At 35.6% G+C, this 17,601-nt stretch overlaps 2 protein-coding genes across 3 annotated transcripts; one reads left to right on the top strand and one right to left on the bottom strand.

The window, feature by feature from the left end:
- Window positions 1–434: 434 nt before the first annotated feature.
- Window positions 435–5,746, bottom strand: LOC124407904 (amyloid protein-binding protein 2). The gene is made up of 9 exons (XM_046884502.1): window positions 5,261–5,746; window positions 4,556–4,669; window positions 4,221–4,471; window positions 3,831–4,010; window positions 3,463–3,718; window positions 3,214–3,338; window positions 2,827–3,106; window positions 2,544–2,709; window positions 435–2,364 (listed from the first exon to the last, which is right to left on the bottom strand). The coding sequence occupies exons 1-9, from the start codon at window positions 5,402–5,404 to the stop codon at window positions 2,135–2,137; spliced, it is 1,746 nt and encodes a 581-aa protein (XP_046740458.1). The 5' UTR covers window positions 5,405–5,746; the 3' UTR covers window positions 435–2,134.
- Window positions 5,747–8,172: 2,426 nt separating this feature from the next.
- LOC124407912 lies at window positions 8,173–16,984 on the top strand. Of its 2 annotated transcripts, none has more exons than XM_046884517.1 (6): window positions 8,173–8,235; window positions 15,316–15,351; window positions 15,455–15,654; window positions 15,787–15,916; window positions 16,287–16,439; window positions 16,683–16,984. In XM_046884517.1, the coding sequence occupies exons 1-6, from the start codon at window positions 8,202–8,204 to the stop codon at window positions 16,958–16,960; spliced, it is 831 nt and encodes a 276-aa protein (XP_046740473.1). In that variant the 5' UTR covers window positions 8,173–8,201; the 3' UTR covers window positions 16,961–16,984. The 2 variants fall into 2 exon arrangements, with proteins under 2 accessions (XP_046740473.1, XP_046740475.1); XM_046884519.1 differs by lacking the exon at window positions 8,173–8,235 and adding an exon at window positions 14,882–15,074.
- Window positions 16,985–17,601: the final 617 nt, after the last annotated feature.

Below are 17,601 nucleotides of genomic sequence, written 5' to 3'. Positions count from 1 at the left end.
GTAATTTGCTGCGATCTCTCCCTTTTTTCTCTCTTTCTTCTTTAATCTGTCATGTGGACGTTACAAATAGAGAAAATATGAACAGATTAAACGTATTGCATCAAATCCCAACTTGTGCAACGTTACATAGCTGCTATACATACATATAATACACACAAAAAAAGGCAGTCGAGAATTTAGATACATACGGAAAAAGGGCTCATACATGTGTTAATAAATTTTATAATTCAAGATCGTTCGCAAGCTGGGATTGTTAATAAATACGAAAACACAATAAGAACGAGATATGTACGTATTACAAAACAGGAATTTTTTCGCTGTAAGTATCATAGATATACTCTACAGATGTATAAAAAATAAAATATTGTATATATGTATACATATTTGTGATGGCACACAACACGCAATTTTCTTTCTTTCTGTTGTTGTTGTTGTTGTTTTTTTGTTGTTTTTTTTTTTAAGCAGATAGAACCTATAGATTAAGCATCCGTTATCAAAACTAAATAATACAATTATCTTTCGACCTTTATTTCAATGTTACTTACTATTAAATGGTGCTTTCATTATTAGTATGAAGCCAGAGGCATTATGTAAAATTACATTCAAACTGCTATGGTTTTGTCTGTCATAAAATTATAACTGCTTCTTTAGTATGTATATTTAGACACAATCATTAAATGCTTTACGAATCATTTGTTTTTCTTCATAAATAATATGTATAAGCTACGCAGATACAGAATTGAATCTGTGAAAGAAAAGGAGTAAGTAAATAGAGAAGAAACTATAAACAAAAGGCCATACTTAAACTAATTCAATGGCTATCCAAATATACTAGAAGATGAAACAACATTAGAAAACCACATTAAAATGCATTATACAAAAGATATGAATTTAATATGTTGCAATGATGAAAGCTATTTTGTTGTAGGTATTTTAAAAACACCTGCATTCACACAAAAAAAGGTAAATAAAATGTAAAATTGACTAGGGTTTTTTTTAACCGAGTCTTGAAACCAATAATTTGTTAATTGGTATACGGGTCTCAGAGAAGCATATTCATCGATCATTTAAATGTTGCATAGCAAAACTAGCAGGATCATAGTAGATGGTAAGTTTCTGGATAAAATTTTAACAAATGATAAACATAATTATAAACTTATTAAAAGTATAAATATAACGATCGAAACATTTTATACCACATGTGGGAGTTTTGAAAAACTATACATGATAAAATTGAAAAGCTTAATCTTCAACATCGAAACATTCAGAGTAGATAGATATTTTTAATAGTAATGTAAAACAAGTTTCCACCGAATGAAGAAAAAACGTTATAAACTAAATATGAATTCCAAAATAAACTCGTTTTTTATCGTAACATATTTACGTGTCCATGTAAAATAACCTGCGCAGAGAAGAAAAAAAAATATGAAGTAGGAACTTGTGTATTTTGTGAATTGCATAGAACTGTTCCATGATGCTTGTAACGGAATGTATTCAAACACAACATAATAGTCATTTGTTCATGTACCATACCTATATTTAATATTAAAATCAGCTACCATTTCAATTCAACTGCCAATTCGGTTTTGATGCTCGAGCTAGTGAATATATGTATCTATTGTTTGCTATATACAGGTAAATGATTTTAAATAAAATATTGAGCAAGCTGCTTGCGAACGTCTTGAAAACAAAGCTAAAATGTAAAACATTTGTAATAATCAAGTATAATAAAAATTTGCTAATTGGCTATTTGTAATCATAGGTCAGAAAATAAAATATTCATTATTCTATATTTGTGAGAAATACAAGAGTCATTCCAGTATTATTTCGAAAATTTTTCATCAAATAATTTCATTTACGTTCACTCGCAATGAAAAAAAGAAGAAAAAAATTAGTTTACACTAAGCACAATCTATTAACATGAGAATTGAATAAATAAATAAAGACATGAAATTTTTGAAAAAAAAATGGTCTAACTCTTGTATAATGAAATGTGCTCTTTTCAACAATAACTGTTCAAAACCTATTTGTAGTGCAACATTTCACAAATTCTGCTTTGGCCTGAATCGTACCCTGCTCCAGACTATGGTTAATTGGGCAAATAATTATCAAGTCTGGACACCGAGTACCGGGATCACAGCGAGAAAACTGCCTGGATCACTTCCCTAATTGGCTGAGGTCTTTTTTGCAGGTCAATAGGCGGGTCTTCATGCCGAGCGTGATGATCTCTCAAATCCTTCCAATTATCAAAGATGTGTATATATTCCAGTTCCTTTTGGAATTCATTCAACTTTGTATACACGTGCAGCAGTCCGCGATAATCATACTCAAGTCCACTATAGCTTTTCCCGAACAGTTTTAGACCTGACAATAAATTAGTTCACGTCAAATTATTTTCAATAACGAGATTATTTACAGAGGAATAAATGCATGGTTGATCAAACAGTAGCGAGTGATTTAGTACGACTCATTTTTTCCTCATTTGTAATAAGAAGCTTGACCACACAAGTGGACTACCTGGATTATTGTCTGAGGCAACTTACTAATAGCTATGCTACGTTGATATAGTTTCTCAGCATCTTCGTATCGGTTCATATGGAAATTGTACAGTGAGGCTAAATGTCCTATGCTCAGTCCAACTTCATAGTCGTCGGAACCTAACAACTCTTCTTTGATGCTAATTGCTTTGAGATGCATTGCTTCCGCTTCCTAAATAAGTAAATATTGTCCGTCAAGTATATGCAATTTTATCAGCAACTATTTAAGGAAACGGTTCTTTGACGAGGAATCGTGTTCGGTAATTTTTTTCCAAGACATAAGCCTCACCTTAAATTTTCTCATACTTTGATACAACCTTCCCAAGTTGCCGTAGTGTTTAGCTGTTTGTACATTTCTCTCTCCAAAGGCAGTTTTTGCCAATTGGAGGGCAGACAAATGCAGAGACTCTGATTGTAGTAGGAGTTCTTGATCAGAAATGACGTTTGGTCTGTTATCTAGTGCTATTTCTTCTAAAATTAGTGCTTTTACTCTTTTCGCACTTGCCAACATCAAGTGTTCAGTAGGTAATAGCTTTTCCATAATGTTAATTGCATTGACAGCATGATCACTATAACAAGAAAAAATCCTCTCCTCAATATTGTACGGACTTCTAAAAATGTATTCAATAACTTTTTAGAAAATATAGGTTCATTCATTCAGTTTTATTCTACTTACCAAGCTTGCTCAAATTTTCCGGAACTGTATTCGTGAACGTATAGTGCGTAAGCCAGATCTTCATATGCAATTGCAACAAGTAGATTTGTTTTTCCAAATATAAATTTTTTAATCTCGAGAGCAGTCTGAAAAAGAACTATAATATTGTAACTAATTTAAAATCAACAGGAATTCAGATTGAATTTCATTGTAAAAATTGCACAAAGATTTCGTAGGTCCTTTCGTAAATTCCATTAATATATTTCTCACCTTTTGGACAGATACGCTGCTAATAACGTTGTCATAATTCAATAAGTAAAATCCGTAATCTGTTAGAACATCGCTGTACTTTGGATGATTGCCACTAAATAGTTCTCTAGCAAGGTATACAGCTTGTTTGATCAGAATACCAGCTTTCTGAAACTCACGTTTTACCACACAGGATTTGGCAGCTTGCCTCAAAACATCGATAGTAAAACGTGCCGGAAGCGTTGGCGTTAATTCCTTCAAAGCCTCCATACTCCACCTACAATAAATGATTAAATTTCTGAAGAAATCTTGTCTTTCGATAATACACTGTAAAATAATTCAATTTCAACATGAATATGTACTCCAATCGTTATGACTTTTTAACTTACCTGTATGCTTGATCGTATTCACTCCGATTGAAAAAGAGAACGCTAAACTCTGCATAAAGGGCAGCGTGATTTACTCCATCGTACCCTGCTTCCTTCAGCTTAGCGACTACCTTGACAGCTAATTCGCGTGTCTCCGCTGCTCCACGAAATTCGCAGTAGGTTGCTTGTGCATGTAACAATCTACATTTTTTTACAAAATGATTGACCAACGTCTTTTGATTCATACTTTGTTATGAAAAATTCTATAAAAACTCAAGGGCTTGCAGCAAAGAACATACAAGATTTTGCAGTTTACTTGTAGTTATTTTGAGAAATATCTATTTTAAATACAAATTTTTCTGAATATTGAATTCATCCAATTAGATACTGTATTCTGGGGTAGTTCCTTACTTATAACAGCAGTCCAAGGTAAGGCACCAGTTTTTAGGATTTTGCCGAGAATTAATACATAGTTTCTTACAAGCCAACAAAACTTTTTGACTTTCCAAATACCAGCCAGCGTCGCTTAGGAAACCTCCCAAAGTAAGTCCTAAGTTGATTATTTTGTTGCTTAGTGTTGGATCGTCTTTACTGCACAAGCAATATAACTCGTACTTTATTACCAGCTCCTTATTGATCCCTATATCATGATCCATGAGGGTCTGTAATAAAGTTTATAAACAGTTTAAAATTTTCATACCATCATGGTTATTTATTGGTTTACATTAATGTATATGTAATCAAACCTGAAAAATCTGCAGTAGATGAATTCGCCGATTTGTGACCTTTAGGATTCTGGCAAAAGTTTTTAGGTGGCAGAGTTCTGTGCCGAGTAAGCATAGCCGTTTTTCTTTCCATAACTGTAACGATAATTCGTATAAAATTAGGTGCCATTGAGTGTATTTTATCAGGTTCATACGGATAAGAGTTTATTATTGGTAAAATCAGTGCCTGGGACATCTGAATACTTCAGCAATGATAACTTCCAATCAAACAAATCAAGTTATGAAAATGTAGATCGATCTCGAAGTGCAAACTTTAAGAAATGAGATAAGACTACGGCGTGCACAGTTTCGCAAATTTTATACGCTAGAAAAACTTAGGGTACGCTAAATTTGATGCTGGTTTTCTAGAGCTAGAGTCAATAGGTCGGTTCACATTGAAAAACACATCGAAAGTGTTGTGTGGGTATAGAAAATTGCAGTGTCAAACAGCTGACAATAACATTAATAATCGAATAAATATTGAATTCTGATTGACAGACAGCTTGATATGCGAAAACAAATAATTCACACATTGGGCACGTGTCGGTGGCGTATAAGTCCGAGTAAAGACGATATATTCTGTACATCTTTTTTGTTGTTTTATTATGTTCTATAAATTGAATGGTAGCGTATTAAATGGTGGTGAAAAAAAAAAAAGAATATGGTCCGCTTGTGTTTGACATTTACCTGATAATAGAGGTCAAACAATACGTTCTCCGGAAGATAGGGGACATATTCTTTGCAGATTGTAAATTTTTCAGCAACCACAGAAACACTCAATTTGTATAAACTGTCGGTACTGTGCAGTCGTGAATTGTGTCCTTCGGCCATTTTACCACACGGCCTTCGTAACTGACGTTTATCAATGGTTATATGTATGTACACTTAATTAAATATCGTTCCCAACCATGTTCGTCGTACGGAATGCGCACTGGTTATCTTTTTCCGATCATAAAGTACACCAATTTTTTTCTCATCACGGACCAATTGACCAATATCACTGTTCAGCAGGCTCAGTGTCAACTTGTATCACATCACCGAGCTAAAATATTGAAGATTGGATCAACGACGTCACGACGAGAAACTGAGGTAAGCACATAGTACACACAATACATGCGTATACCACTATTGCAGCAATGACCAATCTAATAACGGCAGATAGCTGCTTGTGTTTTTTTTCAAACTATTTGTTACCGTATGTCGGTAAAACCTTATCGACGAATGATGTGAAGGTTTGTTTGATCGCGTATAGACAGCACTCGCCACCAAATATGAATCGATCACACATTCAAACTGCTGGCGAATTAAAACTTTTACTGTTTAATTTTTCGATCACCGGATGCATTTTGTTTCGATCGCAAAAAAGTTAGCCGGAAAGAAAAAGTATTAATGAACATTAATGTGCAACCTATCATCAATTATTTCAACGGATAAGATATTAAAATATTTATCTTGTATCACGTCGGTTTGAAGCACAAGTCGTATTATACCCTGAGTTTCTGTACATGCGGAACAATCTATGCGCCTGACGCACTGAGAAAGGCAACTGGAATTACTATCCGTAATATTCAGGTTTAGCACCGCATCCCAGACGTCAATTTTATTATTACTTGTCAACTTCAAAGCATCGTATCGCGGAGCTCAACCTGAATACGAAGGACAGTAATTCCAGTTGCCTTTCTCAGGAGCGTCAGGCGCACGGACTGTTTCGCATATGTTGCCGAAACTTACGGTAAAGTCAGTAAATTGGTATTATAACCACGTAGGTATATAAGACGATATCATTTATAGCTCTGCAATAATTTTGATTCACGCAATATAAGGTTTTGCTGCACTCATATTAAATTACGTTCTAACTTCTAACGATAAGAAATCAATTGCACACAGGCATGCAAAATTAATCAGAAGAAAAATTTTAGCATCTGGATTAATTTTCGGGTTTTAGAAACCAGTGTGATCACGACAGTGGAATTAACGAATTGAACAAACTTAGGATGACGTAACATATTACCATATGGCAGCAGCGTATGGTATCATTTCAAAAAATAGCTATTATCCACTCGACACGTGCGAGAATGACGTGGCTTCTCGAATTTCAAATATCATTTATAACTGAAGCACTTAGAAGACGGCAAATGAGAGAAATACGTTTCCAAAATTTCATGCCAATTTTATAGTTTCTAGAAGACTGTATATACTGCATTGATGTTTGAAAGGAACCAGCTCAGCTGAACGGACCCTTTTCTAGGCAAAAAATGCGTGGATTTGTTAGATTTTTCTACACGAAATCCATGTGCAAATGCAAGAAGACCATCGCTTGCGCCTCTCTTAATTCGCTAGTTAGCTATAATTATTGTCACCACAGATAATACATGTAGTAGAGCTTTCGGGTGCAAGCAGAATGTAAAGAAATGTAACATTCTTGGTATAATGTATTCTAAATCGAATATTTAATGTAAGTGGATTTTTTTTGGGTAATAAAAGAATTTTAAGGTTATCACATTTCTAGAAGATCTAATCGATCGTCGATAACGTATTTCTTGGTTAGTTACATTTTATAGAGTGATTACGAAAGATTACTCGACAAATAAATTTTACTATAATTACGTGATTTCTCATCTAAAATCTCGTATGATTTCTTAATACATGTTACAAAGAGATTCCTGTTATGCTAAAGAATACCTCATAACTAATAAGGCAAATATTAATCGCAATTTTTTTGTGATAAATAGAAATTCCCGGAAATATATAAGATTGGAGTTCTGTATGAACCAAAGAAACTTGCCATCCTAAGATGTGTAATATTTAATTATTTCCCGAATAAACTACTACTCACATCTCAATTTTCGAAATGCAATTTTCAGGTTCCAAATTTGCTAGCGCTTTCGGTAAACTTATAACCCTATCACACGGTGATGATAAAAAAATAGACCAAAATCTTACAATTATTCAATTGGGACAGAAGTTGTACGGAATAAAATGCGACTGAAAATTCATTTATTTAATTACATGTGTATAAAATTATAAGACGAATAAGAATCAAATCGAAAAAGTTACGCAACAGAGTTTGGTTTCATGTGCAGAAGGCAATTGAAATCACCTATGAAAATAACAAATTGAACAAACTACGAATGCCACATACGTGACGGCATGCTTCATTGCACAGATGGTGGATTAAAAACAGAATATAGAAAAATCACCGAATTACGTAAATTCGAATGTTTATTCAAGTGGTTTGACGAATGCAATGGATCGAGGAAAACAGTATGTTAGAAAAATTTTGTCCCAATTGAAGGGTTTGCAGAAGACGTGAATAGTATTGACGTTGACGTGCAACTGCATTGCTGATTGAGCCCTGTTCCAATTCAGCGATAAAATTTTACATCCGGCACAAATCAACGTTCCACTAGATTCAACTTGTATTCGGAGGCCCCTGTTTATTCAGTATTCGAAACGCCAATAATTGATCGGTCATTAACGAATTGAACAAACAGATGCGCAATCCATGCGTTTCCTCTTTTAAACACGGAACGAAAAAGCCGTGTGAATGAATCTGCCCAAAGTGTATAAATAAGCGCCGGTAAAACATATTTAATTCACTCTTGTACTGATATTCCGTTTTGCCAGTATGAAGACTATTGCCGTATTGTTACTGATCGCCGGTAAGTTCTCATCCTTAAGCTTATTATTAATAGCACATTATCGAATATCGAATATGGATAAGTGGCAAGCTTTTTTCACGGCAACTTATGATCTTTCATAAAACCGGACTGTGACCACTCAAATATATCTCTATGCATGTTGGCAGGCAACATATTTTTCGGTAAAGAAACTAATTTGTTCCTCATCATTAATTGTTTCAGCCACGGCATCTGCTATCGAGTGGACGGATCTTCGCAGTAATTAATCTTCTACAATCAGAATGAGAATGACATAGTTCTTGTTTTTTCCCTGTACTTTTTCTTATGATTTAACCAACTCTTCATTATTACCAAATTTCAGCGACATGGAAATTCTGGTTGTTTGACCCACTCCACATTTGGAGCTACTTTGAGATGCCACGTACAAAATCTGATGCTATTAGTAACGATTGGGTAGAAGTATCCGATGTCACTTCTCTGAAATTGACTACGTATTGCCTGGAAAACGATGGTCGAGTCTGTACTTATTACGATTCTTACGGGAACATTGCCGGCATACACGTAAGCATCAATTGCGTCTTACCATACTTACGAATAGCCAAATGGCTGAATGCTGTACGGGAATTACATAGGGCCACTCAGTTGATAAAATCGGAGAAATATATAGATGTGGACCATTTATTTTTTAGGGGGCCATACTCGTCGACGATGTTGCAGACATGCAAAAAATATACAACATGTCGAATTTCAACCAATACCAGATAAAAAAAATATTTGATGAAGACTATTGGACTAGTTTGCTTCTCTTCATATCCCCTGGTCAGTGGCTACATTTCCTTTCAGTCCAAGTATAGATATAAACATCCAACACAATTATAATCTTTTTTTCTTTTGCGACTTTATCGTACCAGTGAGATTCTACTTTTGGTAAGAAAATGTTAGTTTTTTTAAGACGGAGAAAAAATAAGTTTATCAAATGAATTAACCTTCTTTCCGTCAATTGACGGTTTCATTATTTGCAATATTTCATGGCTTTCGTTTTATTTGTAAAAATTTGTCGCAGCAGTGAAATTCAATGCGAAAAATTGACCGCGACTGGATGATCTATTCGGAAAATAGTTTCGTACAATTGTGGATTTCGACGTAATCCATAAAACTCATACGCATCCAATTATCATTTTCTTTTCAGAGGATATTGAAGCTGGTGGTCGCAACGAAACGAATGATCTCACCGGCACTGAAGGAATATGGTTTGTAACGACGGATGGATATACGGAAATTCCCAGGAATGTATCAGAGTGGGATTCCGCATGGACGGAAGAAGCTTGCATTCCTGAAATGGGTAATCCATAATTGGTCAAAGAATATTTTGAAATACTAATAAGTGTGAAACACAGATAACAATATATAACTATCTGTACCTTGTGGGAAATAATCCAGCAAGTACAGGATAGCGGTAATCATACTCGAATCAAATTCAAAGGTATGAATGAATCTGTGTGACATAGGCGGATATTGTTCCAGTCTGACAGAAATATTCCCGGCTATAATCAGCAATTGACAAATTATTTTGTACGTATTTCAGGCACGCATTATTACTACAATATGAGTACAGACACCGAGTGTACAGACTTCCAGCCCTGGTTCTTGTTGGAACAAGACGGCGAGTTGAGCGGCGTTGGACTACAGGGATTCGGATCGACGACTTACAAAAGCAGAAACTGGTATGAGCAGGTTCCAGCGGCCGCTATTAAGCCCACAATCCCGACAACCTCAGAGTGTGTCATAGATTGGGCTGGCGAATACGGTGTAATTTCAATGCACATTTACTTCACTTCGAAACCATGGGAATACTGGTGTGACTAGAAAAAATCCACGTACAACAATGTTTCTGTGTGAATAAAATTCTATGGTTATTATAAAATTTTTGCGTTTGATCTTTCAATTTATTCCTTTTGTTAGACTTGCAAAAACTCAACTTGCTCCGATTGTCGACACTTTTTCAGATGGTATCCAGGTATAATACGGGTTACATGACGCCGGCCAAAAAGTATCCTATTTTAAATTTATCGAAGTATAACCGACACTTTATACTTCACTGAGTTTAAAATTTGCCATCGCTTTGGATTGGGCAGAATTATTATCGCAACGGCGATATGCACTCATTTCGTTCCGTATACGTTGACGTATTCTCATTCACCGTATAATTAGAGTTGCAGAAGCAGACAAATTTAGAAAGACGCGCTACCGTTTTCATTATGTCACTTTTTTGTTATTAATTTCAATAATACTTCTAGTTATTTACATAATTTCAAACTATTACTGTACATATGCTACATCGGCAATGATTTTTATCCATATAGTCACTATACCGCCATGATGATTTTAATTCATCGTTTTGTTAAGCTAGTTGAATTATTTTTTAGTTATCCAATTTTTTGACTAAATGTCCCAAAATTCATAATTTTTTCGCTTCTGTCGAAATTTTTCACAAAGTTTGATTTGCGAGGGAGTTATAAGTGCTAATTGGACGACTAGGTGGTTATTCAACTATTTCGAAGGCTAACATTGAGAGAACGTATACGTTTAAAAAGTTGCTTAAGTTGCCTTTTTATTGAAACTTTTTTCTATATAGTGGGTGGGTTTTCATTTACAGCACATCGAACTTCTTCGACATGGTAGTTTCTAAATATACAGTTAACGGTTGATGAAACATTGAAAATGGTGATAATCGAACTTGTAGAACATAAAATTTCCAGTAAACTTTATTCCGCATTTATTACCGAATTCGCAAGCACTTTCGTTACATTTTAAACGTTACCGACCGCACGGTGGTGATACAAGAATAATTAAAAATTTTTAAATTATTCAATTAGTACAGACATCTTACAGGAAAACACGGAAGTAGAAGTTTACTGATTTGGTATGTGTGTATAAAATTATAAGACGAGTATGAATCAAATTCATGAAACGTTGAGAATGTCATTTCGAAGAAGATATTGCGCAACAGCAGCTGTTTTCATGTGCAGACGGTAATCGAAATCATCTGTGAAAATAACGAATTAAACAAACTGCGAATTCGACCTACGAGATGACTGGCTTCGTTGCAAAGCTTAGTGATAGATAAAAATAGAATAGAAATTTGAATATTTATTCAAGTGTTTTGACGAAAGTAATGGATCGACGGAAACTGAACGTTCAAAAAATTTTGTCCCAATTGAAGAGTTTACAGAAAACGCGAAATGTATTTGCGTTTGCGTGAAACTGTTTTTCTAGTTGAATTTGGTTGTAATTCAGCGATAAAATTTTACATCCGGCACGAGTCAACGTCCCACTACATTCAACTTACACTCGGAAGCTCCCGTTTGTTTAGCATTCGAACTGACAATAATTTATCGATCACTAGCTAATTAAGCAATTATCATACAGACGTAACCGATGTGTTTTATCCTTTGCACACAAAACGAGGAACTCGTGTGGATAAATCTATCCGGGGTACGTACTATATATGTAAGCTCTAGCAAAAATTTTTAGTTCCGTATTGCATTAACATTCAGTTTACCAGCATGAAGACTGTCGCGATATTGTTACTGATCGCCGGTAAGTTCTCATCACTAAATAATTACAGTGTATTTCAGTTCGTCAATTACATTCTTGCAGATGTGATGTGTTTTTACAAATAAATTGAATTTTCAAGAAGAAACTAAGAATTCGTTTCTCATTGCTTGTTCCAGCTACGGCATCTGCTATCGAGTGGAGTGATCTTCGTGGTATAATTACACTGGAGTTAAATAATATTCAATATTATTTTCGCGATAAAATGCTGAATGAATGAGTTAGCATATTTCCGACGAATGTTGGTCGAGCTAAATGCGATGCCAATTGCATTGCCCGTTTTTTCCATCACTTCAGAATTTCGACATATTTTTATCCGAAAATACCATTAATTTTGATCGAAATGGCACTTTTTGATTCGTACATTGTTAGGAAAATTTAACTTAACATAATGTCCTTGCAGGTGTAACAAATTTTTTTTTTCAATGGTATATCATTCCACAGATGACAGCAAGAAATAAAAAATTTCTCACGACGCTGTTCGGGAGATAATGCGAGTCGGCAGGTGCAATTGAAAATGCAATTCTTGGATCTAATCTCTAGAAATCCTGACTCGATTTTCTTGCAAAATTCTCTACTCTAACGTTTTAAATCACCTACAGCCAGCATTCAAAAAACAGCTATTTCTTCCGATCCATTTCTTGATGTTGGGTGTGATCAACTTTTTAATACTTACATAACTACTTTTCAGTGACATGGAGCCTCTCAGGGGAGGACCCTTCGCACGTAAAGAGCTTCTTCCAGATGCCTCGTACAAAATCTGATGCTATTAATAATAGTTGGGTCGAAGTAACCGATGTCAGTTCTCTGAATTTGAGTGTGTATTGCCTGGAAGGCGACGGTCGCGTCTGTCTTGAATACGATTCTTATGGGAACATTGCTGCTATACAGGTGATTATTGTTCACGTTTATTACATTATATTCGATATTTGATAAAATCGAGTAACTACAAGGTGGGCACAATTTGACATTTCAGGGTGCGGTTCTCTGCAGTGACGTTGAAAATATTCAAAGTTTCTACAACATGTCGAATTTAAACCAATATCAAGTTAAAGAAATATTTGGTGATGATTATTGGACCAGTACAATCCATTTCATATCTCCTGGTTAGTGGCTGAATTATCTTTTACTGTTGAATTACGATATAATTGTAAAATTTTTTGGCATTCAAAAATTCATCCCTTCGAAAATATCCTTATTTATAAACAACAGCTTCTGCTCCATGTGGATGATAATGTAAAAGGAAATTTGTTTTCTACTTTTTCTCAAGCGAAAAATGTTAGCAACACTTCGTCGTATTCTGCAATAATTTTTTTGGCTTACCGTTTCGCGCGTTGCCAATGGAACCTCGGTATCTAATTATCACTTTCACTTTAGAAACTATTGCAGCCGGTGGACGTAGCGAGATGAACGATCTTACCGGCACTGAAGGAATATGGATCGAGACAAGCGATGGGTTCATAGAAATTCCCAGAAACGTATCGGATTGGGATTCTGCATGGACTAAAGAAGCCTGTCTTTCTGAGATGGGTAAACTTCGATTGATCCCCATTTATTGTTACCTTGTTCCTTGCGTCTATTGAGAGCTTTCATGCAACAATAGTGATTCACTACGACTTTCGTACGCGTTTCAGGTACCCACTACTACTACGGCATGAACAGATCCATGGAATGCAAAGACTTCCAGCCTTGGTTTTTGATGGAACAAGGAGGCGAGTTGAGCGGTTTTGGATTACAGGGATTCGGTAATACGACTTACAAGAGTCGCGACTGGTACGAGTATTTTGCGGCGCGTTTCATTAGAGACACGATACCGACAACTCCACAGTGCGTCATCGATTGGTCTACCGATTACGGTTGCATCTGCATGCATGTGTTCTTGACTTCAGAACCATGGACGTACGTTTGTTAACAGCAACGGCGTACGACGTGCGATGATTCTCCGTGAATAAGATACCTCAAATTTCATGGAATAGACATCTGTGTTTCAGCATTTAACTACCTTCTACCAAAAACTAGAATTAGACACAAATGTTGTATCAAACAAGTGATTTATTTCAGCAGTTATTATCCAGGAATTAAATTGTGTATTCATCAGGCACAAAGTTATCGTTTCTTTACGTTTAGCTAGGATTCGAAAAATAGTTTTATTGATTATTCGTATTGACAATAATTGCTCACTCAAATTTGCACATTTTTCTTGTTTTTCTGGCAGAATTTCGAAATGAACACAGAAAATCAATGAAACTTGGAATTAGAATCAGGAATGGTAAAATAGATGTAATAAAGATATACGCTCCGGAATATTCTAAAGATGAATTGATATATTTAGCGTTTCTGCGGATTTCACGAAGCGCACGTGAATAATCGGATTTCAGTTTCATTTTACTGACATGCTCGAAACGACATCGCGTTGACAATTTTCCGAATAGCTCTGCGAAACGATTGGAATAAGCAGTCTATGTAGTAAAAGATAATTAACCTAATACTCTCCGCCAATCACAAATTCGAACCGTTCATCCTAGAAGTTATAGCTTTGTGCGACCCCATAATTTCGTTTTTTATGAAAGTATTCATGTAAGCTTCCGTTTGTGAAAAAAATACTGCAGCGATTGTGAGCGTTTGATTTTTTTAGATTTTCAACAATTCTGTTCCGACAGAAAAGGAACTTATTTCTTTTCACAATCTATCTGATACCCCGATAACAAACGAATGCATATCAACTTATTGTCATATATTAGCATAACCTCGTCATTGGTTCGAAATTTGGAGGAAGAAACTTAGCAAATGCTTATTTGTTAGTCGGGATTATGAATGTTTCGACGTGGAAGCATCACGATGACTTTTACGACGGCGCACGACTTTTACATAAACGACGCGACGTTCACGAATGAATAACGAAACCTTGTAGGTAGTAAATATGTTTCGAAGAATAAAAACGATGTCCTCGAAAGATAAAGAATAAAATTGGAAACTCGCGATGTAATAATTTCTGTCTTCTGACGATCCCGCATCGAAACGCAGTGCTGTGAGGTCGATTCTCGAGTGTGCCCCATTTCTTACAATTCAATTGGTTAATTGTTTATGTATGAAATTTACATTTAAGAAATTGAATATTGGATAAGAATTTGAACCGTGCAACTTATACTTGAAACAGTAGAAAAATTTATTTTTACAAAAAACTTGCAAAAATTTCCGGCTTACTTGCAGCATGAAAACTATCTCTTCCCTATTACTGGTCGCTGGTAAGTGATTCTCATTCCTGAGCCTCGCAGAACCAATTTTCTTTTATCGAATCTCGAATAGATTAATATTTGAATAAACTTTTTTTTGGGGCAACCTGAAACATGGATTTCGTAATAACGAAATAAAAAATAAATAAAATTATGGAAAAATATATGATTGAAATAATTTCAATTACTGAAATACGTCTCTGCACAGGTGAGTTGATGATGTGGTTTTCAATGAAAGAATCCTGTGTTTCAGTCACGGCGTCCGGTATCGAGTGGACCGATCTTCGTGGTAACTAATCGTCTACAATCAGAATGAGAATGACATAGTTTTAGTTTTTTCTTTCTACTTCTACTTATGATTAAAACAACTCTTCATCATTTCCAAATTTTAGTGACATGGAAATTTTGGTTGCTTGACCCATTCCACTCGTGGAGCTACTTTGAGATGCCACGTACAAAATCTGATGCTATTAGTAACGATTGGGTAGAAGTATCCGATGTCACTTCCCTGAATTTGACTACGTATTGCCTGGGAAACGATGGTCGCGTTTGTACTTATTACGATTCTTACGGGAACATTGCCGGCATACACGTAAGCATTAATTGCGTCTTAGCGTACTTACATACGAATAGCCAAATGGCTGAATGCTGTACGGAAATTACGTAGGGCAACTCAGTTGATAAAATCGGGGAAATAAATAGATGTGGAACATTTATTTTTTAGGGGGCCATACTCGTCAGCGATGTTGCAGATATGGAAGAAATATACAACAAGTCGAAATTCAACCAATACCAGATAAAAACAATATTCGATGAAGACTATTGGACTGGTTTGCTTCTCTTCATATCCCCTGGTCAGTGGAGCTACATTTCCTTTCAGTCCAAGTATAGATAAAAACATGCAACACAGTTATAATTTTTTTTCCTTTACGACTTTAGCGTACCAGTGAGATTCTACTTTTGGTAAGAAAATGTTAGTTTTATAAGACGGAGAAGAAATATGTTTATAAAATGAATTAACCTTCTTTCCGTCAATTGACGGTTTCATTATTTGCAATATTTCATGGCTTTCGTTTTATTTGTAAAAATTTGTCGCAGCAGTGAAATTCAATGCGAAAAATTGACCGCGACTGGATGATCTATTCGGAAAATAGTTTCGTACAATTGTGGGTTTCGACGTAATCCATAAAACTCATACGTATCTAATTATCATTTTCTTTTCAGAGGATATTGAAGCTGGTGGTCGCAGCGAAATGAATAATCTCACCGGCACTGAAGGAATATGGTTTGTAACGACGGATGGATATATAGAAATTCCCAGGAATGTATCAGAGTGGGATTCCGCATGGACGGAAGAAGCTTGCATTCCTGAAATGGGTAATCCATAATTGGTCAAAGAATATTTTGAACTACTAATAAGTGTGAAATACCGATAACAATATATAACTATCTGTACCTTGTGGGAAATAATCCAGCAAGTACAGGATAGCGGTAATCATACTCGAATCAAATTCAAAGGTATGAATGAATCTGTGTGACATAGGCGGACATTGTTCCAGTGTGACAGGAATATTCCCGGCTATAATCAGCAATTGACAAATTATTTTGTACGTATTTCAGGCACGCATCATTACTACAATATGAGTACAGACACCGAGTGTACAGACTTTCAGCCCTGGTTCTTGTTGGCACAAGACGGCGAGTTGAGCGGCGTTGGACTACAGGGATTCGGATCGACGACTTACAAAAGCAGAAACTGGTATGAGCAGGTTCCAGCGCTTGCTATTAAGCCCACAATCCCGACAACCTCAGAGTGTGTCATAGATTGGGCTGGCGATTACGGTGTAATTTCAATGCACATTTACTTCACTTCAAAACCATGGAAAATCACGTGTTAATAATTGTAACAAGGCAGAATAAACTCGCCCAAATAAAATACTATGAGTATTTAAATATATGCATTTGAACATTTGATTGTTCTCTGAAACGTTCCTGACGATCCGTATGATCGTAGAATATCAGAAGCTGTTCAAGAGAACAAATTCATGCGCATGAATCATAGACCGAAACGTAAGAAACGCTTGAATACAAAGCGCAATTTTCAAGGTGGTCCATATCAACTAATACGTGTATCATTCCTACGTTTCAATTTTCGATATGCTAGCTATGATTTCCGAGTTTCAAATTTGCTAGCACTTCCGCTACTTTTTCTACATTCTCGCACAGTAGTAAATAAATGATAAAAGAATGGACCGCAAACTCAAATTACAACACCACAAATCCACCACCTCAAGTACCTTCCCATAAATCTCGTAACTCTCCATTCCCATGTGTTTTCGCTTCGTCATTATTTCGAATCTTCTTTTATCGCTCTGCCCTTGCACATAGAACTGCATCTGTTTGTTTTCTACGTTTCTCTTAACTCAGCATCCCTGACAATTATTTTCCTACCCTCATTAGTTGCTGACAAATCGTTGTCCCGAGCTGAAAACCAATCTACCCATATTCTCACATTACAACCTCAACCTTAGCTTTGACA

The sequence above is a fragment of the Diprion similis genome, chromosome 7, assembly GCF_021155765.1.
Source record: "Diprion similis isolate iyDipSimi1 chromosome 7, iyDipSimi1.1, whole genome shotgun sequence".
NCBI classification, from domain to species: Eukaryota; Metazoa; Arthropoda; class Insecta; order Hymenoptera; family Diprionidae; genus Diprion; species Diprion similis.
Note: the sequence above shows the minus strand (reverse complement) of the source record. Positions and strands in the feature narration are given on the sequence as shown.

Bases quoted from the DNA above. Each gene is read 5' to 3' on its own strand.
- LOC124407904 (XM_046884502.1), bottom strand. From the start codon at position 5,404: ATGGCCGAAGGACACAATTCACGACTGCACAGTACCGACAGTTTATAC. The intron at 4,011-4,220 runs GTAAGGAACTAC...AAAAAAATGTAG, and splicing joins ACCTTGGACTGCTGTTATAA to ATTGTTACATGCACAAGCAA. The intron at 3,339-3,462 runs GTGAGAAATATA...GTTCTTTTTCAG, and splicing joins GCAGCGTATCTGTCCAAAAG to ACTGCTCTCGAGATTAAAAA.
- LOC124407912 (XM_046884517.1), top strand. From the start codon at position 8,202: ATGAAGACTATTGCCGTATTGTTACTGATCGCCG. The intron at 8,236-15,315 runs GTAAGTTCTCAT...CCTGTGTTTCAG, and splicing joins CGTATTGTTACTGATCGCCG to TCACGGCGTCCGGTATCGAG. The intron at 16,440-16,682 runs GTAATCCATAAT...TACGTATTTCAG, and splicing joins AGCTTGCATTCCTGAAATGG to GCACGCATCATTACTACAAT.